This window comes from Pyrgilauda ruficollis, unplaced genomic scaffold, assembly GCF_017590135.1.
Source record: "Pyrgilauda ruficollis isolate IOZ18807 unplaced genomic scaffold, ASM1759013v1 scaffold3, whole genome shotgun sequence".
Lineage (NCBI taxonomy): Eukaryota > Metazoa > Chordata > Aves > Passeriformes > Passeridae > Pyrgilauda > Pyrgilauda ruficollis.
In genome coordinates, this window is record NW_024524377.1 from 19,841,785 (window position 1) to 19,868,162 (window position 26,378).

At 48.3% G+C, this 26,378-nt stretch overlaps 2 protein-coding genes across 2 annotated transcripts in view; both read left to right on the plus strand.

The window, feature by feature from the left end:
* Nucleotides 1-25,162, plus strand: part of HOXD3 (homeobox D3) — a 31,526-nt gene extending 6,364 nt beyond the window's left edge. Inside the window, exons 2-4 of the mRNA XM_041472971.1 lie at nt 18,037-18,111; nt 21,342-21,887; nt 22,317-25,162. Coding sequence (XP_041328905.1) covers nt 21,392-21,887; nt 22,317-23,068 — 1,248 coding nt within the window. The 5' untranslated portion in view covers nt 18,037-18,111; nt 21,342-21,391 and the 3' untranslated portion in view covers nt 23,069-25,162. The remainder of the gene's footprint in view (nt 1-18,036; nt 18,112-21,341; nt 21,888-22,316) is intronic.
* HOXD4 (homeobox D4) lies at nt 4,894-7,640 on the plus strand. Its single transcript, XM_041472972.1, has 2 exons — nt 4,894-6,688; nt 7,094-7,640. The coding sequence occupies exons 1-2, from the start codon at nt 6,280-6,282 to the stop codon at nt 7,396-7,398; spliced, it is 714 nt and encodes a 237-aa protein (XP_041328906.1). The 5' UTR covers nt 4,894-6,279; the 3' UTR covers nt 7,399-7,640.
* Nucleotides 25,163-26,378: the final 1,216 nt, after the last annotated feature.

Genomic DNA, 26,378 nt, shown 5'->3' on the forward strand with positions numbered 1-26,378 from the left:
CTCACACCCTGCTCCCTTCACACCAGGGCTCTTTTATTGCTTTATAACCGTCCTTAAACTTCCAGTCCTCAAAGATCTCATTGTGGCAGGCTTCACACTTTCTCCCTTTCCGAAGCCCTGTGCACTCACTGTTGGCAGCAGTTTGGTCACTTACAAAGGTCCCTCGGGTGCCCGGCGAACCTGCAGACCCTGGCACAGCTCTCCCAAGTTTTGAGATGAATGACTCAAAGCCGTTTTGCGGGGGAGCCTCACCAAAATGCCATAAACACCCAGGGAAGGGAGAAAAGGTTCCATCTTTCTGTTGGTTTGTTTGGGTTTTTTTTGTGGGTTTGTGTGTGTGTGTGTTTTCTTGTTTGTTTGTTTGTTTTGGTGGGACTTTTTTTTTCTTTCCTCCTAAAGAAAAGAGCTCCCCAAGAGCTATAAAGAAAGGTTTGGACGGGAACCCACAGAAAACACGCCCGGCTCCTTTCCCAAGAGCACTTTGGGAGCGATAAGTCCCCTTTGTAGCTTTTCCTAAAACACGCTCCTCAAAAAGGCCGGCATAACGCCATGCAGCTGAGCTTCCACCCATCCCCGCTATTTCGACCCGGTCCCGTTTTATAGGACAGATTCAGAGAACCTTTATTTAGCGAATAAAAGTTTAAAGCTGAAGGTTATTTATGGTTCCACAGAGATAAGTCCTGAGTGGCTATTTAGAAGCACGTGATTCCAATAAACTTTGTTTTATGGCTTGAGAGTTGACAAGCCAAAATATAATTCCCACCATAAATTAGTTTAAGAGCATACAAGTGCAGATGCTTTCGTTCCTGGAAGCAGTAATCGGGAAAGTGTTAGCAGGGAACCGTCGGCGGAATGCGACCGCGCAGGCACCTCTGCTCCCGGGTCCCGCAGGCCGCGGGGGGAGCGCACAGTAAGTCCGCTATCCGCCTCCCCTCCGCGGCCGCGCTCGGGCTCCCGCAGCCCAGCGCCTCGCTGCGAGCGGGGCAGCGCTGCGCCGGCAACGCGGCACGGCTCTGCCGGGGACACGGCAGGTACCGCTCAGGTGCTGCGCCGCGCCGGGATGAGCCCGCTGCTCTCTGAGATTTCGGAATTTAATGGGATTTCTTAATGGAGATAAGCTTTTTTTTTTTTTTTTTTTTTTTTTTTAAAGTAAAAACCATTTATTTTAATACAAATTGAAGATAAAAGGAAAGGCTCCTTAAGGGGGTGCTTAGTGCCAAAATGTTGATATTAATCCACTCTCCTCGCAGGCTATGAATGTTACCTAGACTGGGCAGAACCTAAAAAAAAAAAAAAATTAACAGGAAAGGTGTTGGGAAGCTCTATGCAGTGAACTACTGATACCGAGGCATTTGCCCTGTGTTTAATACAATAACTCGCCAAGATATCGTAGGAAGGCATACAGGAGATGAAAAGTCGCTTACAGAAAAGAACCCCCCACTAGTATTTACGTTCAAATATATGACGCGTTTCAGGATTACTAGACTAAGAGTGTGGATTTGTTTCCCTTATGTGACCTTTGGATACATTTAATAAAATATTTGAAGGAAATTTGAAGTCAAATCTATCCTTCTGTAATGCAAACAAAGGCGCATATCTCGTGGTTACTGATAGGTTGATTAGGTGATCCTAAAAGAGAACTATTTTGGAGTAACCCGATATTTATTCTAATAAAATTGTAGGTCTTTCTGTGTTTAGCAAGGATATAATGCTGCATGGCGTATTTTGTGGGTGATGGTTTGGCAAAGGTGATCTGAATGTGACTGGATTCCCACAGAACAAAAAAAAAAAAAAAAAAGGCCTTTGTTATTCTTTTCCATTAGTGAAAGAGGGAGGTCTGGCTCTTCATTTCTTTAGAAATTATCCGGTATAAAATTTAGACTATGAATATTAAAAGTGAAAGATCACACCCCAGGCACCGAGAAAGCGTGTATTCATAAAAAACTGCCTGAATGCAACGTGGTCCTCATTTGGAAGGGTCTTCCGTCCCACCACTCCTCTGCTTGCAGGATTTGCCACCAGCTCCTCTCTGCCTTCATCTATCAAACGTGGTTTGTAATTGTTCTCCAGAAATATCACCCGTATGTGGAATACAACAGTAACAAACGTTTTTATTGCAACAGGTTCTGCAGCATGGAAGAACATCCAGAGTAAGTAGCCTTTTATTTCTTGTGGAGTTTGTGTTATTCGAAAATCTTGGTTCTTCCCTCCAGACCTAAATAAACCCAAACTATGATTCCTGATGAATATTTCTTCTTTCTCCTCCCCCACCACCCCTCCCCTCCAAAAAAGAAAAAAAAAAATAAAAGAAAAAAAGAAAAAAAGGAGAAAGGACTATGTCAGCATGTGAAGGTTCTTGTGGAGTCAGTTTGTGGTACCATGTCATAATCCTGGCTAGCATTAAAAGCAGAGGTGCAGTCTCCTAGGGGTTTATTACAGGGCTGTACAGGTGTCGTCCTGCTTTTAAGCACTCCAAAGCAATTAGCAGCGTTTCCATTTTAACTCGGCGGGACTGTACAGCGCCTCCCTGTGCAGAATCCAGACGGATCACGTTGTATCCCAGCACCTCATAACCTTGGCTACTCCCACTCTTTTCTCCAGACGGGATCCCAAGCAGAGCTGTGCCTGCTTTCTGATGTTCCCTCGTTTGGCACAGGCTGGTGGCTGGGTGAAAGAGGCGGCAGGAGCTGGGGGCGGTCAGCTCTGGCAAGCCCGGGCAGCCCAGCTGCAGCCTGGTTCTGCGGGCAGCAGAGCTGATCTGCTGGTGCGAGAGGTCTCGGGGCAAGGGAGACTCCAATGTGGATTTAAATGCTGTGAAGGCACGGAACAGAATGGGTATCAGAGCTTAGCAGGGCAATCTTTTACCGTAGGGGTTTTCGCATCCCAGATGGTCCTGCCTGAGACCAGGGGGGACGGAGGGGAGGGCAGAAGATCAGTGTGCATCAGGAACTGCTGTTGAACCTTTCTGGCTCCAGTGAGGAGCTGAGTGCCTTGGTCCTGGTCCTCCAGGCTGAGACCGGCTTGTCTCTCAAAGAGGGAGGGAAAGACTGTGATATTTGGAGATTCATTAGGTTGTACATCGCCCTTCCCGTTTCTGCTAGCCCGGCTCTGACCCGGAGCATGTAAAGGAGAGGAGTGTTTGCCTGTGTGTTTGTTTGCATTTCCCCGCTTCCTCTCCCTGTTTCCTGATAAATAATCTATTTCACTATGTGTGCCAAGCTTCTCCTGGTCTTTTTGTCTTCCGTTGCAATATTGGTTTTCGAGTACTATAAATACGAACTAAAGAATCGCCTTCAGCGTTGCAATTTTAATTGTGTTCCATAGGTAACTTTCCTTCCCCCATAGCTCAGTCCTGCGCTACGTAGACGCCCTTGGCATTTTATTACAGGGTCGGCCCTAAATGTATGGATTACTTGTTTTCTGCCAACGTACATTTAGCATACTGATTATGAACCAGAATACAAAAAGCCTGATAGATCAAAAGTATTTTGTATGGGCAGTTGAACAGGAGGTGAATATATAACGCTTTTGTTCATCAATAACTCTTTGGCTTTGACCTGTCTGAGCAAGTCGTGCAATAAGGTGAAACGCAGGTCACAGCGTCTAACAAATATGAAAATGTGTAGTATTAAGCAGAACGGGGAGCTGCTGCTTCCCCAGCTCCGTCGCTGCTCCCTGGGCAGCCCTAGGCGGGCTTGTCCGCTCCCGGGGGCTGCCCCAAACGATAGCTCTCTTTGGGGGGCGGAGGGGAGTTACCCTGCCAGTTCAGCCGGGTGGTAAATAACCCCCGCGAGGGCGGGGGGGTGTCCCCTCTCCCCTCAGAGAAAGGATGCGAAAGCAGGGAGAGATGCTGAAAATAGCTGGGTAGGGATTTGAAGAATCCGTGGGGAGATTAAGGATATAAAGTCGTTTTGAGTTGCACTTGCTGTGAAGGAGGCACCGCCGCAGTGGTCAGAAAGCAGACGTTTGAAAATAGCATCTCCCAGCTCAGGCACTTGGGAGCTGGAGGCAGCCAAACAGCCCGGTACACATCGCTCGGATAAGCGCAACACCCCCAAATCTGCCCTCCGCAGTGGTTGGATGTATCACACCCGCACCATTATTTGTCCTTATGGTGCCTGTTTTAAATAGTGGAAGGAGAAGAGGTTGACCGCAGGACAGCAGTGAGGAGCTGGGTCAGACACAATTCATGAACTTTTGTACTCCTGTGTGCCGCTGTCGACAAAGTAAAAATAATGAAACTTTGTGATATGTTTGTAAATGATTTCGGCTGACCTCTCGCCCTGCCCTTCACCATAAACGCTACGGCAGGGAAAACCTGGGAGGGTGCGAGGCTAAGGCTCGCAGGCAGATCGCGGGGATAATAGCTAGACCAGCATAATAGGATGAAGGTAAATTTGGAAACTCTCTTTTTCCCGAGAGCAACTAACTCCAGCTTTTAATCTCATCTTTTTCACCAAACGCTGTTTCTGTTGTAGGCTGTTTTACTTCTGTTTCGATTTTTTAGAAATTCTTTTTTTTAATTTTTTTTTTTTTGGGGGGGAATTTCTAATTCTGGAGAATCTTTTCAGATTCGTGTTAGCCTAAATATTTAAAGACTCCTTACTAAATTACTTTAACCATTATTATTCTAAATAGCTCAATTTGACTGACCACGTCCATTTTCCATAGCGAGGACGTAAGTGGCAGAGAATATAAAGAAAGCGGCAGGTCTTTCTGAGAATTTGGTAGGCGAAATTCGTCTCTATGAATTGGTGGAGGGTCGTATAGCTCTATTGCAGCAAATAATAACAAGCGTGAATCTTTTCTGAAATCCCACCTTCCTGCAAATCTGTATTTCAGAACTGAGTCCCAGCAGAATAGTTTGCATTCCTCAGAAGACAGTAAGAGACTAAGAGAATTGCAAAGACCTGCTATATTGTAGATGAAAACAGAATGTTATTACGTTGTCTATATATACCCTGTAGAACCGAATTTGTGTGATATTCATATAGTCACAGATTCGATTCTAGGGGAATATATGGTCGATGCAAAAACTTCACCTTTCTGCAGATGGTTAGAAGTTAAAATACTGGCGGAATCAAGAGGCATGTGCGTGCTGAACACTCAGAAATTATAAAAGTTTTGCTGCCTCGCTCCTATTCGCTAGGTTTTAGGACGTTTCTTAAAACTTCGGTTGTCGTTCAGTCCTAACTGTCACTGACAATCTGTGAATTTAAGCAGTTAAATTCACCAGAACTTACAAAATTTCTGGGAAAAAAAAAAAAAAAGATATTATCTACCAATCAGTGAATGAGTCTTTTATAAGATACTCATAAATTAGCTAGATATGCCAGACGTTAGCAAAATTTCCCTGTCAAGGGTCCAGATCGCATCAAAATATTTACGACAGCAGCAAAAGCATCATTCGCCTCGCTGGAATGTATTTACTTGTGCTCCAGGAATGATATTGACGAATGAAGACCGAATTTATCTCATTAAACCCGTGATATTTTTAACCTAATTAAATGACGTCTCCAGTTCAATTGATTGAACTTTAGTGGTTAAAAGTGAACTCTTTCTTGCCATCTGTATGATTTTATGTACATACACGTATAGATTTATAAATATACCTTGGCGTTTGCGTCTGTGCACGCATACGTATGCACACGTATATTTTGAGGCTCGAAAGTGAATGAGAAGTTACTGATTGCCTAATTTTATTCAGCAGAACTAAATTCTGGTAACTTTTGGATGACCTCTGCTAGACAAAGACAGGACAGATCTATTGTACGTCATATTACCCTCGTCTTTGATGGCTTTTCTTTTGCTCGCCTGCTTATCAGTTTCTTCCCTTTTAACCCCGCTTCAGCTCATCGCTCTGTATATTCCTTTCGATTCTTTTTCTTATTTTATTTAAAGCGAGGTACCAAGCCCCGGTGGCGATCCTGGCTAGTAGATCGGACGGCAGGGCAGCATCCCCCGGGGCTGGGGGAAGCCGGCTCAGACAAAAGGCTGTGGGCAGGGCAGCGGCCGCCGCCCCGGGGTACCCCCACACCTCCGGTACCTGGTTTGCGGGTGCGGCCCGCCGGAGAGGGGGGTCATTCGGTTAGAGGGATGTTATTGAGTGGAATCGCTGGAAATGCGGGGAAATGCGGCGGTGGGCGCCCGGCTCCCCATTGGCCGGGCCGGTCACATGCCCGCCTAACTTTATTCAGTTGACAGCAAGTAGGAGGGCTCTATGGCAGGGGAAAAAAAGACAACACGAGAAAAATTAGTATTTTCTACCTTCAGAAATTAATGGCCATGAGTTCGTATATGGTGAACTCTAAGTATGTGGATCCCAAATTTCCTCCTTGCGAGGAATATTTGCAGAATAGCTACTTAGGCGAGCAGGGGGCCGAGTACTACAGTGCCTCGCAGGGCGCTGATTTCCAGCACCAGGGACTCTACCCACGGTCAAACTACAGCGAGCAGCCCTTTAGCTGTAGCAATGCCCAGGGCTCTGCCGGGCAGCCGCGGGGTCACGGACAGGAGCAATCCGGCCCGGCGAGCCACTTCCCCGGCCCAGCAGAGCATTGTCCACCGCCTCCAATGTCCAACTCGCGAGCCTGCAGCCAGCAGCCGGCCCTCAAACCCCCAAACGGCTCCGCAGTTAAGCAGCCAGCAGTAGTTTATCCCTGGATGAAGAAAGTCCATGTTAACTCGGGTAAGGATCCTCTTCTTACTTTGCTCTTCTACCCTGCTTCCGATCGTCCTCAGCGGCGCTCTGCCGAGTCCCTGCCAGGCTCGTGGGCGAGCTTTTTAAACCGAGGTGGCCAATTACACTCGCCATAAATTTTTATTGCTGAGGAAATAGGCCGTTGGCCATGCGGGGCTTTGCCGTGCAGGATAAAACTCCATTTTAGGAGCCTTCTAGAGGCTCCCAGCCTACCTAGCTGCGTGTGCCCGTAGTGCCTACCTCAAACGAGGGGGGAAAGCAGCCCGGCCATTGTAAGCAACTGGGACGAATCCAGCTCGGCCACATGCTCGCAGCTCGTAAGGTTTTCTTTTGTAAAGTCGGACCGGCAAGTCAAGATTAGCTTTGTAAAAGTTCTCCGTATTTTTTTCCCAGTGAATCCCAATTACAACGGAGGGGAACCTAAACGCTCCCGCACAGCTTACACCAGACAGCAAGTCCTAGAACTGGAAAAAGAATTTCATTTTAACAGGTACCTGACCAGGCGCCGCCGTATCGAGATAGCCCACACTTTGTGTCTCTCTGAGCGCCAGATCAAGATCTGGTTTCAGAACAGAAGAATGAAGTGGAAAAAAGATCACAAACTGCCCAACACGAAGGGCAGATCTTCTTCCTCTGGTTCAAACCCCCATTTACAAACTGGTTCCAAGGACCATCAGACTGACTTGACAACTTTGTAGAAGAGGTGAAATTTTCCATTTCATCCTTCGCTTCTGACCAGTACTGTACATAACTGACACTGCCCAAGCAGAACCTGCATGTAGCAGCTAAGGACACGAGAAACTGTCATCTTTCTTTAAGGTACTGTTGTACAAAGGAGACAAAATGACGCTGCTTTGGACTTTATTTTATTTGCCTCTGCTAGCACAACCTAAAAAAGGAAAACAAAACAAAACAAAACAAAACAAAACAAAAAAAAAAAAAAAAAAAAAAAAAAAAAAAAAAAAAGGAAAGAAAGAGAGAGGGAAAAACAAACAAACCATCATGCAGGCAGTGGGAATTGGGAAAATATTAAATGAGACCTTCTGTCCTTAAAAAAATAATAAATCATTGAAAATGAAACTGTCCTGTGTTTCAGTTTTGAATTCTAAAGTGAAGATTGGATGCTTTATTCTGGGATTTATACTTTTAATTGTCTTTTTATCCCATGCAATTTCGGGAGAATGCATTTTGGGCAAGTTGAGGACAGGAAATTCATAGCATAGTCTTTTATTCGAACATAAAGACTAGTAATTGTGAACTTTTTTTTTTTTTTTTTTTTTTTTTTTTTTGGTGCTGCTTTACCTTTCTCGGTGTAATGAAAATTCTTGCTCATTTCCATAACGTCTCAGAAAGTGTGCATAGAAATGAAGTGAAAACGGGTTATTTTATGTTCTGGTAATGTTAGTGTATTTATTTATTTGTTGCATAGAAGAATGAATACAAAAAGAAAAATAGTCAAACCAAAAAGGAGGAAGGGGAACTGAAATACAGTATTTTTCCTTCCCAGTCTCATGAACACATATGTAATGTTTACTTGTCTTGAACGTACACAACTTTCTTGTTCCCCCCCACCCTTTTTTTGAAATTTCCATCTTTGTGAATAGGAAAAGTGTCCCTGCTTCTTACCGTGTGCCATCCAGAGCTAACAGGCTTGAAATCTGTTTCCAAAGTCTGCTCTGTTCAGCGCTGTGCTTTAAACCATCGATACCTCATTTAAAAATGGAAAGAAAGAAAGAAAGAAAGAAAGAAAGAAAGAAAGAAAGAAAGAAAGAAAGAAAGAAAGAAAGAAAAAAGAAAGAGGCGAGACCACAAAAAATAATCCCACAAAAAACAACAGCAACCCAGACTGAAAAATTAATGTGATTTCTGATATAAACTGAGCCACTCAAAGCTGAAAGCTGAACACGTTATTTCAATCTGTTTTTAAATTTCTTTTCTGCTAGAGAGAGGTAGTCTATGTGGGTTGCTGATTTGTTTTGTTTTGGGTTTATATTGGGTTGTTTATGGCTTTGGTTTGTTTGGTTTTTAGGTTTGGGTGTTTTTTTTAAGATTGGGTAGGGTTTTTTCTTTTTTTGTTTTGGTGGGGTTTTTCTGGTTTTGGTGTTTTTGGAGGGTTTTTTTGTTTGTCTGAGGTTTTTTTTTAAATTTTTTTTTTTTTTTTTAAGAGCAGTGATTGTTTTTAAGCAAACCATGACACATGACTGCAATGGCTGGAAATCTCAGCAAGTTGTTTTCAGGAAAGATGAAAGGCTTGGATGGGAGCAGAGCTGGTCTAATACCCACGAATTTGTCCCTGCCTGCTGGTTGTCAAAGTTTTAGTGCGCTGTAACTACCAAACCAAGCCAAACCAGCTCCCTGAGCCACTTACACCTCTGCTCAGGCGGTTTTAAAGCTCAGCCCTTATCTCCTTTACCCTCAGGGCAGCCTAGGAAAGGGACCACATAGCCAAAATTGTAACGGGGTGATCCCTTTATTAAAGAAAAAAGTGGCGGAGAAGGAAACTCAGCAAACACTGAAGGGAGGTGGAAAGAGCAGGGGGTGAGTTAACGTGCCCTTCTCCAGGCTGGATGCTTCCCACTGAGAACTCACGGCTCTCTGGGCTCGCTCGGGAAAACACTGGCCAAAATGGGCTTGAATTAATTCGAAAATAAAAGGCGAGCTTTTCAACAAGAGTGTATTCGGCAACGTTAACTGTGGCCAGCAGTTAATTTCTGCCCTTTTCTCATCCCTTGAAGTCCGCAAAGTGTCTTTAAGACTTGGCCTTTTGTTTTAGAGCCTGGAGAAAACTCTTTGTTCTTCCTTAGGGTTAGCCCAGTTCTCAGACTTGCACATGGCAATACTTGAATATCTCCACGTCGTGATATTAAAGATGGATATTCCCGCATTATTCGCATCATTGTTTCTATGACAAAAAGCACCGAGTTCATACATAGTAAAGACGTCTTTTTTCTGACGCCTTCACGTTGAGAAGCTGAAAAGGTATTTTACTGAAGTTCGGCTAAATTGCAGGAACAGGTTCACCCAGAGGACAAATTTTCTATTCGATTAGTTGTATTTCAGCCGGGAAGAGTGACCTCTAAACCCTTAACCTTTTGGACCCAAACTACCCTTCCCTTTCTCTAGCATGGAGAGCAGCTAGCAGCAGCGCTTGAGGAGGGAATTCCTGAGACAAGTTTGCAAGTTTTGTTACACTAGGTTCCTGCACTAGTGGCCTTTCCTCTCCAGAGCTGCTCAAAGCCATCCTTTTGCTCTTCATACGTATCTATTAAAATAAAGAAGAAAAAGGGGTGTGGGGAAATAAAATCCCTCTAGCTGCCCTTCTTGAAAATGCTCCTCCCGGACCCCCGCTGTTTTCCTAAAGTCCCATAAGTTGGCTGCGAGCAGGGCAAAAGTGTTATTTGAGAGAGAGCTACCAACTTTGGCATCTGTGGTACAGTCCTGGAAAATACTGGCCTGGGATAAGCAAATCCTTGCTTTGTGCTTCTAATCAACCGACATGGCTCCCGAAGTTAAAGGACCAACTTCTGCTCCCAGATTTCCTTCCCCCGCCCACTGAAGTCAAACAGGCATGTAGCTGCGAGCAGAATTTGTCTCATTGTCTTTTGAAATGTTAATAACTCCAGGACGAGTGTTGGCTTCAGCAGGCACAGCTCTCACAACCCTGTTTGCACGTCCCCTTTGAGCGAGGCTGGAGCACTATAGGTTCACATAGGTGTGATTGCACCGTGAGACAGGAGAATATGTGAAGTGGAGGCAGAGAGTACCAAACAGAAACAGCTTCCAGCTGCCATTGCTCTGAATGGTCAGGAATGTCTGTAATAATGACCAGTAGCACCCACTGGTCGTTATCTCCCATGCAAAACGAACCCGAGGTGTATTTTTGGATTTTTTTTTCAATGGTTGTAACCCTCCTCCAGAGTTATTTTTTGTATGAAGGGAAGCTGATTATTTTTGTTTATCCCGGGTAAAGGTTGTGTACTGGAGCCTTTGTTAAACGGTCGCATTGTCCAGCGCTGCTCTCATCTCTGTTAAAGTGTGATGCTTTTTATAGACTTTGCTGATGTTTTGCTGCCATTGATTAAAGCGTTATTTATACTAACTGTCGCCTGTAGTTTTGATGTAAGCCCTCCACATACTTCTGAAATAATAAAAGGTGTAGCGAAATAGATTCTGGTTTGTACCTTGAACAATCAGTCTTTACAAGGTGGGTCTCTCTTCTGTGAAAATGCTGGTCCCTCCCTTCATTACAGTGTTAAAAAATGAGTGACTCGGCATAGCATCCTTCCAAATGTCCCTTTGAACAGGTTTGCTGTTTGCCTCAGCCATAATGGTGTGACTCTAGGCCAAGCTGGAGTCTATATTTACTTTTGGGCTGCAGTTAAAAGTGCCTGTCATACATTTGCTGCTGCTTTGCATTTAACAAGCCCTCCTAGAATGACTCCTGGATTTCTGCATGTGTGGTAGGAGGCAAGGAGCCACACCTGAAGTCACCTCGATGCCCACACAGATGTGTGTCTTTTAGGTGAGTCCTAGAAAGAATCAATTAAATAAAGAAATGGGAATTCGAAATTGCAATGCAGAGAGTAGTTTTTCCTGAGCAGTAACTCTCACTTTGACAGCGGATACAAAAGAAAGATCACAAGAAAACACAACCTGGAGACTTCAAACTTTGCCATGCACCTACGGCAAGCACATTTTTTTTTTTTTCTTCCCAGCGTAAGTATCTCAGACGATAACACAGCCAGGAGAAGTCGATTGCACTATTTTTGTCATAAGTACTTGTCAGTGAGGGCTTGTCCTCTCCTGGAGCGTGGTCAAGGCACGAGTCCAAAAATACAGTCTGTGGCTCAGCCCGGGCAGGGAGCAGGGTGCCCAGCAGAAACCATGTGCCCTTACTGCCCAAGTGCGCCGAGGGGAGGCTGGGGCTGCCTTTCTAAGCACACACTCGCTAAGTTTAAATATTGAGGCATATCTTGTGATTATACTTTCTCTCTCTGCTGTTTAATGGCTCCTCCTGTTACTCCCGATACATCAATACAGTTCTGTATATTATATCACCACTAGTCGTTAAGGTAAGAATGAAGAGGAAAGGCAGAGTCAATAGCAAACCCCACTCACTGTACAGTACAGTAAATAGGGACCTCTCGGTGCAGAGCCACACCGCTTCCAACGGCCATGTTTGTTAGCCCTTTCCCCTGATTCTTTTTTCCTTTTTTTTTTTTTTTTTTTTTTTTTCTCCTTCCCCCCAAGCCTAGAGACCAAAATAATCTTGCTAGGAACAGTCATAACAGGCAGAATTTCAAAGTGCAAGGAAGATGATAAGAATAGATTTCTACAAGTCCTGACCACGTGATTTGCGAAATAATTAATTCAGCACGTCCCTTAAGAAACACGGAGTCGTCATTAATCTGCCAAGCAAAGGACTCTATCAGACTTGAAAACTGAAGAGATCCCAAGAATATAATATACAAAGGGTGCCGTCCCTCTCCCTGCACACCTAGCTCTTGGGTAGCTGCTGAAAAAGAGACGCCCGGTACGTAAATATTTTTTACTTTTATTCCTCCTTATTTAAGCCTTAATGAACTCAGCTGTCAAACACTTGACAAATAGGGCACGCTGCTTCCTGATTTCCAGCGCGGCAGCGGCCGGGAACCGGACCGGGCGCAAGCGATGACCTTTGCTTCCCAGGGAGCGGGGGAAAGAGGACGAGCGCGGAGCGCCGCGGAGCTCCGCGGAGCAGGGAGGCTGATGGCCGGACCGCCTCCCGGAGCGGCGGCTCGGCCGCGGCTGCCTGCGCGGCGGGGCGCGGAGCGGAGCGGAGGAAACAATGCGGCTGTCAGTGCAGCCGCTGCCCGCTCCCAGCGGCGGGGAAAGGCCCTCGGCTCCTTCGCCAGCGGGCTCGTAAATTTTGCCGTGGGTCTTTGACAGCGGGGCCGGAGCCGGGGCCGGGCGCGCCTTCCCCCGCCGCCCGCACAAAGGCCGGCTCCGGCCCCGCTGTCCCCGCCGCTCCTGCCCCGGCCGGCCCCGCCGCGGGGCTGCAGGGGAGTCCGGCCGCACGCAGCCCCCGGAGCGGGCATGCCGGCTTGCAAGTTCCCGATCAATAGCTCGGACTGGGGAAAAATAGCATTTTTGTTTTTGTACAAAGCCACTCTCTATAAACTCCATAGAATACGGACGAGTCTGAGATTTCTCTGTGAAATCCCAGTCAGCTGGAAATACCTCCTGCAAACAGGATATTCTTTATTATCCCTTGCTGGAGTAATTTCTAAAAACCCTAGATTGTAGCTTTTTATTGCTTCCGTTTCGGTGGCAGGACAGAGACAAAGTTTCCTATGTTATGAATTATACATTCAAACAATAACACATTAATTCAATTATTCAAAAATGACAAATGTTTATGTGCTGTGGTAGTGACTAAGGAACAGATTCGCTACTTCACGAGAACTCCTACATTTTTATCAATGAAGTTTTATATTATCCTATTGGGCCGGGAAAGAAACCAAACTCCACCAAGACACGCAGTAAAATGGACCTGAACATAAATCGCAACCCTTTCATAAGAGCGTTTATTCTCGCATATAGCCCGGGCTATTTTATCAGTTTGACAATTGCCGGAGTTGTTGTTATAAATCATCATAAGTAATTCCTGAAAGGGTGCGAGGCTGCTGGGGGGCGGGCGGAGACTGTAAATCTTTCTGTTTTATTGCTCTATGAACATATGCTCCGATTGAAGAAGTCTTAGATCCTTTACTGGAGACAAATTCGCGCAAAGCTGGAGTCCCACCAACCAAAGGATTAACAGTTCCTTAATACTTTTTCAGTCCCCTTTACGATATCTTAATTCTGGCGTTGGTGGCAAAGGTGCTCCTTTCTTTCAGCCGTCCTCCATTTTCACGTTAAATTTGCCTGGTTTTTCTTTTTCTTTCTATTTTTCCCCGTTTCTTTTTCTTTTTCTTTTTCTTTTTCTTTTTCTTTTTCTTTTCACTAGACTCTGAAAAGACACGGAAGGGCTGGGAGGCTTTCTCCGGGGGGTTCCGAACTGCCCTCCAAAAAGGCATTTTCTTCTGAATCCTCTTCGTGTTCTTTGCTCGTGTCCAGCTTTCCCCCTCTCACTTTTGTGTAGGAAGCTAAAGACCTCTCCGTCATCCAAAATGTCTAAACAGCGGCCAGAATTATGTTCGGCTTTGTGTGCATGTACACAAGTATGCAGAACACGCTGTGCGTGTAGGGGTTGCTGTATGTACACACAGACACGCGAGCGCGGGGGGCTCGGCAAAACTACCCAGACACCAAAATATATGGCTGACTAAAAAGGATATAAAGAACCATTACCTCTTTCTTGAGGCGAGATTTAAGTGCACCATTTCGAAGAAATATAGGATTATAAATCCGAAGCCATACACAATAATTTACATTGAACTTATGTTTCCATCACTGGACTCCAATCTTTTTATAACTGGTTTGCAAAGTCAGGAAAAGCAATGTAATTTAGATAAATGTTACAATGCACTTACGGTTAGTATTGTAAGGTAATACGTTACTGTCACATCCACATGCTTTGGATGGTAATGAAATCATAGCAGATGTTAGATTAGGTGTGTTGTATTTATAGCTACAGATATGTTACAAAAAATCAAACAGAGAAGCTAATACATATATATTTTTTCCTTTTGCCTAGCTGGTATTGTTGGGGAGCTTTGTGGGCACACATGACAGATATACACAGGGTTTGCTCCATGTCTGTTCACACACACAGAGCAGGGAGGCAGGCTCAGGGCAGACACACACACGCACAAATGTCGTGAGGGTTTTTTTCCCCCAACGTTTGTTTAGCCTCCAGACAGGGGTAGTCCCCGCTGCCCCGCATCTTCCCGGTCCGGAGAAGGAGAAAGCAAAAAGTCGCGCACGCCAGTGGGCCCCAGCGCCTGTCCGCCAGAGCAGCGTTGCTGCGGAGCTGCCCCCTGCACAGGCTCCCGGCCGCAGCTGGTTCCAAATACCTCCTCTGTCTCCGCTGGGAATTTCTGCGCGCTGGGATCATCCCGCGGAATTCACCTTTTTCCCTTGCTCCGCCGGCCCCGCAGGGCGCGTAAGTGCGGGGGCCGCGGTGCGGAGCGGTGCGGAGCGGAGCGGAGCGGGCTGGGCAGCGCGGGCGGGCGCGCAGGGGCGCGGGGCCGGCCGCCCCACGGGGCCCGGCGCGGCAGCCCCGCTGCGCGGGGGCGCGGGGAGCGCGCCAGCCTCGGCCCCGGCGCGCTGCTCTGCGATCACGTGGGCCAATATGCCTGTATTTTAAGGCAGTGCCTATATTTCTGATTATAAAGGGATTTCTCCTGCTCGCCCCCAAAATTCATCAATGGCCGCACGATTTAAAACCAAAACAAAACAAGAGCCGGCCAATTGCTGTCGTTGGTTCCAGGAGGCTGATGGCTAAAGGGTTGTGTGTTGATTTTTTTTTTTTAAAGCCCAACAAATTCCGATTTCCACTCGCTCTCTTTTATTGGTAGTTGAGCCTGAGCCTGTTTTCGTTCTATCGGGAATTCTGGTGTATGGAAATATTTGTAAAACCGCAAGATCAGGTTTAGGGGAGTATTGTCTGCAGACAAAGGGTGAAGGATATATTCTAAGAACTGCAAGCGCAGATCCTGAAAAGTGAGGAACCCAGGTTTATGATAAATTGATACACAGGTAAGCAACTGCATGACAAAATGGGACGTTTAACCGCAGGGGCTGTATTATCTCCTTTACTCAGAGACGGTCTGGAATTTGTTTGCAATCTCTGCCCATAGTGGCTGCAAATGTATGGAGTGGTCTCCACCTACTTGAACGTTTTAAGCTGTATCTTCTTTTTATTATGTTCTTTAAATAAAAAGTGAACTCATTTTCAAAAGCTAGGGGAATACGTTTAACCCTGTCCTTTCCCCAGTTTTCGGTGGTTTCAGGAAGGGAATTACAAATAAGCAAACAAACGAGGGAGAGAACTTTGCTAGATGCTCCCATTGCCAAAGTGAGATTGAGCATCACGTTAATGCATTGCCGTGGTTAGCCGGGCAGGGGGTAGCCGTGTTGATTTGTAAAGGGCGATTTAAAATAGGCTCATCGGTAACGTAGCCCCTACATAGGATCTCTCAAATGTTCGTGCCAAGTGTCTTCCCGAACCTTTTTCCCTGGCAGCGCATTCGTGTTCCTTAGTGGCTGTTGTGTTCCTTCCGCAGTTGTTTTAGTACTGTTGTTACCAGTATGCTCATGCCTTCGAGTTACACTTGCGACTTGAAGCACGGCTTGATATTTATCTACCGAGAAGTTTCTTGCCCTGCATTTGTGTGGTTTGATCAATAAGGCGGTGGGAAGATGCCTGGGGGGGACCGGTGCCTCTGGGCGGACTGGGGGTCTGGAAGTGGCCACACAGCCTCCCCTCAAACACAGCTCAGCTCCCGCTTGGGCTGCTGCAACTAGCCCGACTCTCCCAGGAACGCCTGCTTCTACTGACTGGTGGCCTGCCTGGAGCCCGGGTGAACTCTCGGTTATGTCTGCTGTAAAGCCCCTGCGTAAAGCCCAGCGTTGTGCTGTCGAGCGAGAATGTGTGTAAGGCTGGAACGGACCCTGCCCTCCCCGAGTCACCCGGGCGAGTCCTCGGCGGGGGTCGGAGAGCCCCGAAGGAAATAGGTGGGAGGCCAAAGGAAAAGGAGAAATTTAGGGTGTTTGTTTATTTATTTATTTATTTATTTATTATTTTCTGTTGCGTGTTGCTCTGCTCGATCAGAAGTTAAAAGCACTGAACATTTTTCTTAGCTCTATGCCTCCAAGCTGCTGGCCTGCCAAGTTAGTCAGCTGAATCCAATTACTGCAAGCAGCATTTCATTTGGCTCGATGGAAGCACTCACTTGTAACTTCACCTAAAATTTCAATAATACCTATATTGGTCCCACGCCTGAATAATTCTAAAGATTTTCCTGGGTTCAGCTCTGGCAACGTCTTCTCCGAGCGCTGGGAGACGAGCACAACCCCAGCGTGCCCAGACTCCTCTCTCCGCAGTACAAACTTTGGGGGTTATTCCTGTGGCCGTGGAAGTCTTGGTATTTGGCCAAGCTCTGGCTAAATAAAGCATGTCTAGAGCTAGAAGGCTATCGCTTGTGAGGCTGAGAAGCTGCTTCGGAAAGGGATGAGAAGTCGATAATTAATTAGGCACAAAATGAAAACTTACCGTGTTAATCAACAGCGGCTAACAATGACTTGGTTTGCAATATTATGATCTCTCCGCTCAGGGGCTAAGGTGCAACCCACTTTAGGTTGCCTTCATACACCGTGTAAAGTGCTATTTCTAATGAATTCTCTTTAAAAAAAATAAAGCACTTAAAGTTGACGTACGCCCACGTGAATACATTATATAAGACGTTACTGGGACAGGCCTGGGCCAGGAACCTGAGCGAGCATCATGTGTAATCATGAAGCTCCACTTCCCTAACTCCAGTTTGCCAGCATAAATTAAGGTGATTTGGAAGGGGAATGTAGCATCCTACTGAGTTTGGTTAGGGAGAGAGAAGACTTGGTGGAAAGTTGTAAGATCTGTTGTGTTGTGAGCTATCGGAGGCGCTTCCGTTGGTTGTTCATTAAGTGGTGAGTTATTGCTATAAGAGCCAAAGGTCATTTCAAAGGCTTATGGTGGCTAGATATCGTCTTTATAATGACCTGGGCTTCTTTGTGGGGGATTTTCTGGCACTCTTAAGTTCTTAAAGTCCTGAATCGACACATTGCACAGACAAAGGCAAAATACTCATTTCGAGACGCAAATGTTTGCAGCGCATTTTCAATGCTGGGACCTCTTCGCTTATCTTTCTCTCGGTCTTATTCGGTATCTGGGGGGAGAACGGAGACAGACCCGCGCTAGCTTCGTTTCCGCGGAACTCCTCGCGGGCCGTGGGTGCGGGCGGCGGGAGAGGTGCTTGTGACCCTCGAAGGTGCCCGCAGCTCCCCCGCAAAGGCGCTCGCTTTCCCCGTGCGCTGCCTCCCCGCGCCCCGGCCGGGACTGGGCTGGCTGCTCGGGAAGGCAGGCATGGGTTCGTGGCCGGGGCCCGGGGCCCGCCGGAGCGGCTGCCGCAGGCCGCCCTGCCCGTCTCCCAGCCACAACCGGAGCACTTTGCACTTTTGTTTGCTCCCCGCTTCTCTCAATGCGCTATTAATAAATGAAGAGAAACATCTACCCTTTGTCTGGTAAAAGATCTGACGCGGACGGAAAGACACGGTGAGGGGCTGCGGACGAGATGTGCATTTATTAACAAAGTCCTAAGGAAGAAAGTCCAAAACAAAGCAGTTTCCGCTGAGAGTTATCACTTCTGTTGCAGGTCTGTGCCCACGGATTATCCAAAGGAACCTGAAGATCCTACTCACACAGTTAAAGTCAAAAATCAAGAAAAAACGTAAGTTTGGTGAGTTCTCTAAATTTCCTTTTCCATCCACCTCTCGCTTTCCCTATCGCGACAGGCCCGTCGCAGGGAGCGCAGCCCGGCCCCGGCCCATGCCCTCCGAGCGGGAGAGCTGCTCGGTGGAACCCGCCGGCGGCTGCACCCCGGGCTCGCCGCCCCCCACGTCAGATAAAGAACGGCCCGCAGAAAGCCCCGCTGGAAGCCGCCCCTGTTCCGCGCAAGTCGAGCCCGGCTGGGGAGCAGCCAAGGCCTGGAGCCAGCGGCGGGTCGCGGGTGGCTCCCTGGGGGGCTCCATAGCTGGTTTGAGAGGCCCCAGGGCGGCCCCGCTCCGTGTCCCGCAGGGCCCCTTCGCGCTCCCCAGTGCTCTCAAAGACGAGACATCCGCGGCCCCGGCGCAGCCCCAGCGGTGGGTGCCCGGCTGCCCTGCTTGCGGCCGGGTCCGGCGGCGGCCCCAGCGCTTTCCTTATATACAGGGCTGCCCCGGGCCGGCGGCCGGGAAACGTGCCGAGCGGGAGATTCTTTTGCCGGGCTCCCTCCTACGCGCCGGCTGCTTTGCACTTCTGAAAGTGCCGGGGCTTGGGAAGTGTTTTCCTTTTCATTCCTGGCCGGAGCGTTTACTGCCACGGCGCTAGCAGTCATAAATTTTGCTACAACCGCAATGACAGGTGCATTGATATGCACCCTGAGAGCTCCGGCTGCTTTAATAACCGCTTCGCTGGCCGCTCTCACCGCCTCTTATTTATTCGGTATCATATTAGATATTGATCCGAAGCAGAATTAAGTGTAGTGGAAGTTTTAGTAGAGAACTGCTTAATATGAAAGTGTCGGGAGGAAAGCGACTGGCAGCGCCTGGGCCAGCCGGCTCCCGCGCACACGCGCGGCTGGACGCCTGGGCTCCCAGCTGCTCTCCAGGCAGAGCCGCGAGAGGGTCGGCATCCCGCAAAAGCGCTGGAACCAGCGGCAGGACAAAAAGTCCCATTATCATGTGCAACGCCTAACAGTTCAGATGAGGTTAACCTTTCTGGAGGGGAAGAAGGGAAATCTGAAACACAGACATGGATACTTTGCGGTTTCCTACCCTCAGTGCCTCCAAGCCCACCTCCTACGGCTCGGCCTCACCATTTGGATGTCACCTTTTTTTTTGGTTTTTTTTTCTTCCCCGTAGGCTCTTTCTGGCCAAATCACCAAGTGTTGAGCCTCTGCTTTGGTGTTACCTATAAAAACATCACCCCGGGCCTTTCACTCGTGGAAAATCAAACCCTGGATAGGTCTCCCTCTCCCTCTTTTTCACCCTCTCTCTCTTTTTAAGATCTAAAGATGAGCCACCAAACAGTTGAGCATTGTCCATGTGATTTATGGCCCATAGCCTCCTTTTTAGGTTCAAGCAGAGTTCACAAGCAGTTGGTATTTCAGAAAAGAAATAAGGCTTTTAACAGCTTAACAGCAATATTCTTTCTTAAGATTCTGTGTATTCTTTTGGGAACTATATTTCACAAGGCATATAAAAGCCTACGCTTAAGGCAGTGTTGTGCTAACAAAAGTCCTCAGTCCAGACCGGTCCCGAAAATGTAGATGACAGAAGTGGGAAAAGAGAGACAGAGTTATTTGAGCAAAAATACTTCCAATACTCGTCAAGATTATCACATCGTATTAAAACTCATTTTTATGGCCATCGTCCATATCTGCTGACTTTTAAAACAAAAATTTTCCAGGAGAAAAAAAACAATTCCCGTTCTGTCAGCTCCACAGATCATCTCAAGCTTTTGTTTAGGAAAGAAAAGGACCCCGGCGGTCTGTGACACGGGATAAACCGCCGAGAGCGGCCGTGGATCGCAGCTCGCTTAGGTTATTTTGACTTACAGAGATGTGTTTGCCTGTGAATTTTAGAGAACAGATCAACGATACTTGGCGGGACCAAGGGTACTTGCGAGAGAAAGAAGAGTACTCTCCTAGTATTGCATAAGTATAGGCAGGAGAACTATAATTGTCGGACATCTTTCAAAGATTTCTAGCTACTTTTCTCTAGTATGTTAGTAGCCTTAAATCCTGCAGAAATACAAGGAAGTCTCAAGATATGTTGATTTACAGACTTACATTGTCAGGTGAAGTATGTGCTAATTTACAAATTTGCCAAAAGTGTCAGAGAAAACCCCTATCCCACAAGAAAAATAAGAGCAGGGAATATTAAAAAGCCGCACCAAAACTGCAGAACAGTTTCCATCTTGTACTAAGCGCAGAGAAGTTTTGGGAGCAGCAAGGAGAAAGGTAACAGCACCCTGTCTCAAAAGGTCTGCCCTAAGGGGACCGTGCCTTTCGGTGGGAGCAGCCTCATGTGGGAGCCGGGGGGCGGGGAGGGGAGAGCCATAAGCTTGCAGGCCGAAAAAAGAAAAGAACCTTCTAAAAATTACCTCAAATATCTCAGGTTCTTTCTACTGGGTACAAATAAAAGGGACGAGAAACGTTGGGTGAGGGAATTTAATTCATCACAGAATCAAAATAGGGGAGCTGACCTGCGACTTCCTTTATAGTGCAAAGTAAAGGGAGTGAATGGCGCCGGTTATACTTTAACTCTGGTGGAATCCGGGGAAAGAAGAAGGGCGGGTTTACAAAGGGGACGGGATTTTTCTGCCTCTGCCCGGCCGCAGCCCGGGCTCCATCCATCATGTCAACCGTGCACGGCCGTGCGCACGCGTGCGGGGCGGGGGGCGCGGATGCTCTCGCCCGAAATGGGCCACTGGGTCTTTGGGGACACCACCCAGCACATTTGCTCCCTGAGAGCCCTTGCCTACAACCGCGGGGTCCCATCCAGCCAAACTGGAGCGGGAACGGTCCAAAGGCAAAACAAAGCGAATAAAACATCCCCCAAAATGCTTCAAAAGGTGGCCTGTAGGATGTCCCGCCAACGTGTTCCGTTCCGCCCTGCACCATCGCTCTGGGGTGGCTCTTTCCCCTTTGCCCCGGGTCCTTCCCTGGTGTACTCTGCTCTCTCCCTGGTATGGCCCAGTTTGCCCTGACTCCTGCCTGGTGACCCTGCTCCTCTCCTTTTGTCTCTTGGTCCTTCTTTGGGTCCCCTGCTCCTTCCTTGATGTCTCCCAGCCCTCCCCGGGATGGGAGGCCGAGGGTGCCGGGAGGCGGGGGGTGCCGGAACCGTCCCGTGCCAGCGGCTACCAGCCGATTTCCCCCTCTAAAAGTCTCTTTTGTGTCCCGGCTGTTTCCCTCCCCAGGTGGCTGCGAGTGGCCCGGGCCGACGACGTGAGGCGCGGGGCGGCGGTCAATGTTATTTGAGCGGGGGCCGCGGGCCTCGGCGATCGCAGAGCAGAGGATGCAGAAAGCCGCCTACTACGACAACGCGGGGCTCTTCGGGGGCTACACCTACAGCAAGGCCGACGCCTACCCCTACGGCGCGGCCCACCAGCCCTACGGCCAGGCCGGCCTGGACGGCGAGTACCCCGGCTCCGCCTGCTCCGTCCAGGGCTCGGCGCCCGGCCGCGCCCCGGCCCACAAGGGCAGCGAGCTGAGCGGGAGCTGCATGCGGCCGGGCGGGGGCGGCCCCGGGGGCAGTCAGCCCCCGGGGATCGGCGAGCACCAGCCCCCGGCCCTGCCGCCCTCCTCCCCGCCCAACCCCCCTCCCAGTGTGCCCCCTCCGAAAAAAGCTAAGGGGGGCCCCAACTCCTCGGGCTCGGCCAGCGCCACCCTCAGCAAGCAGATATTTCCTTGGATGAAGGAGTCCCGGCAGAACTCCAAGCAGAAAAGCACCTGCGCCCCCCCAGGTAGCCCAAAACCCTCGCCCCGACCCACTCCTGGCCCGGAGAGTCGGGCTGAGTCCCTCGGGCTGAACCCATCGGGCTGAGCCCCCTGGCTCCGGGCCTTGTCTGCTGCTCCTCCAGCTGCCATCGCCCACCTATCCCCCCACCCCACCCCGCTGAGCGGTCCCAGCCCTGCCGGGCGCTGCAGGTGGGACAGGCTGGGGGCGGGCTGCCTGGACGGGTGGCCGCTGGTGGTCTCTGGGGGGAGGCAGCTGCGGGAGGGTTTGTATGTCGGGCAGCGAGGAGTGGGAGGCCGCTCCCGGGCCCTCTGCACCCCCTCCCCGGGCGCCGACAGAGCGAGAGGGTACAGCAGGTTTCCGAGGGACCCCGGGAGGAACGGGGGGCTGTCTTTCGTGTGGGGAACCAATGTCTCTTTGTGCCTCTTCCCCGCAGGAGAGAGCTGCGAGGACAAGAGCCCGCCCGGGCCGGCCTCCAAGAGGGTGCGAACAGCCTACACCAGCGCGCAGCTGGTGGAGCTGGAGAAGGAGTTTCACTTCAACCGCTACCTGTGCCGGCCGCGCCGCGTGGAGATGGCCAACCTACTCAACCTGACCGAGCGGCAGATCAAGATCTGGTTCCAGAACCGCCGGATGAAGTACAAAAAGGACCAAAAAGCCAAAGGCATCATGCACTCCCCCGTCGGACAGTCCCCGGACCGCAGCCCCCCTCTAAGCGGCCCAAACCACGTCGGCTACTCCAGCCAGCTCCCCGGCGTCAACAGCCTCAGCTACGACGCGCCCTCGCCCACCTCCTTCGCCAAGTCCCAGCAGAGCATGTACGGGCTGGCCGCCTACACGGCGCCGCTGAGCAGCTGCCTGCCGCAGCAGAAGCGCTACGCGGGCGCGGAGTACGACCCCCACCCCATGCAGAGCGGCGGCGGCGGCTTCGCCAACCCCAGCCTGCAGGGCAGCCCCGTCTACGTGGGGGGCAACTTCGTGGACTCCATGCCGGCCTCAGGCCCCATGTTCAACCTGGGGCACCTGCAGCACCCCTCCTCCGCCAGCGTGGACTACAGCTGCGCCGCCCAGATCCCCGGTGGCCACCACCACGGACCTTGCGACCCCCACCCTACCTACACGGACCTTTCCTCTCACCACACCTCTCAGGGACGGATGCAGGAGGCGCCCAAGCTCACGCATCTGTAGCGGGGCGGCGGCCAGCGGGCCCCGCTCCCCTCTCCATTACCTCACTTTTCTGACGGGACAGTGTTACTGTGCTCTCGAGTGCCAACAGTATTAGTGGATTTGTCTCCCTTAGCAGCTCCCTTCTTTCTCCCGCAGCCCCGAGTAGGTCCGTGAACAGGAGCCTTTCTCTTAGAGCTGTTTTAAGCATGACAGTGCAATATACTGCCAACCGAGGGACTGATAAGCTGGTAATGATGTACTTGAAGGTAAGTCTTAGAGATGCTGTAGTGTTAGCAGCGCGTCATGCTGAGGTGTTTTAGACCAGTCGTGAGCCGCCGGAACTCGCCCGCGCGTAAGCTTATTTCAGAGAAGTTAATTTATGAGTTCTTCCGTAACGTAAGGATCGCATTGGACTAAATGATATGTATTTATTATTTTAAGCGAGACATTTTTTGTATCACTGATTATTTATCCTCGTCTTAATGTATTTATGTGGGTATTTGTAGAGTTTCTTCACCAATACTTCGGGAGAGGGATTCAGGTCCGTGGTGACTTACATTTCACCTATTTAGTATAATCGGTCTGAGCTAGTTGAGAGAGTAGTCTTGAACAGTTGTAACAGTGGCTGGTGTTTGTAGTTTATGTAAGGATTAATTAAGACAGCAAGTCGTAAATCATTAATAGAGTAAAACAAACTGTGGCATCACACAAAGAGCCGTTACACTTTAAAAAAAATATTGAAAGTATTTTTAAAGTATTTATTTCTAATCGGCTGGCCCCGCTCGAGCGCCTCGGTGGCGTGGCTGGCAGCTGGCTCGGCCGCGTGAAGCCACCTTTAGTTGGAAGCGCAGCCGCTTTGAGGAGGCGATCTACAAAGAGGGGCTCTTGGCCATCTTGTTTCAGATCAAATCCTGCATATAAAAACCTCGGTGAGGTTAACATTTATTTATTGGCTGGGTATCTATCGTGCATATTATTTGAGTGGGCTATTTTCTTTTTTTCTTTTCTTTTTTTTTTTTTTTTTTTTTTTAATTACACTCTGGCTATCCAAAATAGAAAAGAAATTAGGAGCTTAGAAGGCAAAAAAATTAGAAACCCTCTGATAGTGCTAATTTCATTAGGGTCTCCATAGCAATCCGCGCAGCAGCTGCCACCTCCTTTGTTATTTTTATACTGTTGTCTTTATACTAACCATAAATCAATTTTTAGACATCTTTGGAAGGCCGAGCTTTTCCTCTTGTGTTTTTTTTTTCTTTCTTTCCATAAATATAAACTTTGAAAGAAAATTGACAATCAGATACACACAGCCGAAGGGAGACGCTGATTCGGGGTGCGGGCAGTGGCTGGGCGGTGCCGCCGCGCTCCCCCGGTGCCCGGCAAGGACAGTCCCACCCGGCCTGACCGCGGCAGGGGGCACCGCCACCTCTCCCTGCCACAAACAGGACACTTAACACGGGGAAGAAAAAATTAAAGTAACAAGAAGATAGAAAAAAAAAATGGAAAAAGAAAGGGAACGATGCTCTGAACCCTGGTGTTTCCTCCTCTCTAGTTACACGGCTGTATTGAACTCGCTGGATTTACAGAGATACTTCTTTTGTAAACGCTGTGATTAAAGTCTCTTCCTGACAGTACATATCGCTCTGAGAAGACTATTCTTGTCTCTTTCTAAAAGTGTCGAGTTAAATATTAATCCAAACTTCTACATTCCCCACCAAAGCGTCTGATGCATCGCTTTCCAGTCTGACAAACACTGCAGCTCCTACACCATCCTCTAATGACAGACCTGGCATTCCTATTGTGAGAAATATTTTGCCACCTCCCATTCTGGTCAATATAGACAAGTTTTCTTTTATTTATTCTTCTTTTCTTTCCCATCCCATCCCTGCTTTCTTCTTTGCCATTTGGTATTTATGTTCAGCTGAACACTAATGATTTAAAATATTACTTAGGGTTTTGTTTTCCCCTCTGTGAGATTTCAGCAATGCTGTGATACAGTGAAAAGTGTATCTTTTGTTAAATTCCACTTTTAACCAAGCAAATTTGGATATATGTGTTACAGATCTGTAAACAGAACAGAATAAACTTCTTTGTTTGGAGACATATTTTAACCCTTTTAAGCCCTAAAATTGTATTCTATGGAAGTTTTTGCACAAATTGTTTCTTAGAAACATCACCCAGGAGTAAACAAAACATACAAACAACACAAAAAGTAATGCTAGACACCACTTGTGATTGATACTTCTGTAATATGCCATAAATATATACATACGTTTGTCTCTCCAAAACTTTCTGCAATCAATGTGTCCACAAACAAAATTGTCCATGTAGGTTTTTTGTGTGTTCTTGAAACACAATATATTTTGCATCACCCGCTTCTATCGGTGAAACAGCAAGGCGCCACCATTTCTGCAGGACATCCAGCGTCCTTTTCCCTTTTGCTTTGTGCTCTCTAGGCTGTTAGTGAAACAGGGTCTGCCCCGACTTACACTATTAGTCCTTCATCAAATCTGTTAAGAAAGAAAAGGCTGTTTAGAGATCTGGGGAAGGAAGGGAGTTCAGAGGAGCCCTGACCACAAACACAGTGTTACTGAGGCCCACTGTCCTGAATCACTTTCATGTTGCAGAAAGATGGGGCCAGCAGATATGGTTTCCAGTGGGGGAGGAGGAGGAGCCTGTGTGAGGGAGAATCTTCTTGTAAATAAACTCACTTTCTTCTCCGTGACTCTGGCAGAGGCGTCTTCTTTGTAATGCAATAGAAGTCCATGATGATAACCTAATTATTAGAAGTAATGTAACTTTAGCAAGATTGCTGGCATTTTTACAATGTTTGTACAAGCATCAGCAATCTAGAGGAGAGATGCACTTTGGCACAAGCCAGACTTTTTCTTGGCCCATCATTTAAAACCCATAAATTATAAACAACCCCCTTTCACACTTAACAGGAGCTCAGCTCCTTTGCAACAACATCTGATGTGATGAACTCCAGTCACCTATTTAAAACACAACTAGCCAGCTAAGGCCAGGCCTGGGGCTGATCTTAGCTTTGCTTTTCTTTACAAATAGGAGGCACGGCACCCCTTCCTCTCCTTCCCTGCTCCCTCCATCTGCTCCAGACCCATAAAAGTGAGACAGGCTCTCTAAATGCTGGCAGTGATGTTGCACTATTTGGGATAGGCAACTGCTGATAGCACTGGTTGAGAGATATCAGGGGTGCACAGAGCTTCAGTGAGGCCATGCGAGTTATTTTGTTCAGATCAATGGGGTTTGGGTCTCTACTTTCTGGTTTGGCCTTTACAGTAACCCACCATTGGACGGCATTCCAGCAGTTTCC

Coding starts and splice junctions, on each gene's coding strand:
- HOXD4 (XM_041472972.1), top strand. CDS start 6,280: ATGGCCATGAGTTCGTATATGGTGAACTCTAAGTATGTGGATCCCAAA. Junction 6,689..7,093: donor GAAAGTCCATGTTAACTCGG/GTAAGGATCCTC, acceptor TTTTTTTCCCAG/TGAATCCCAATTACAACGGA.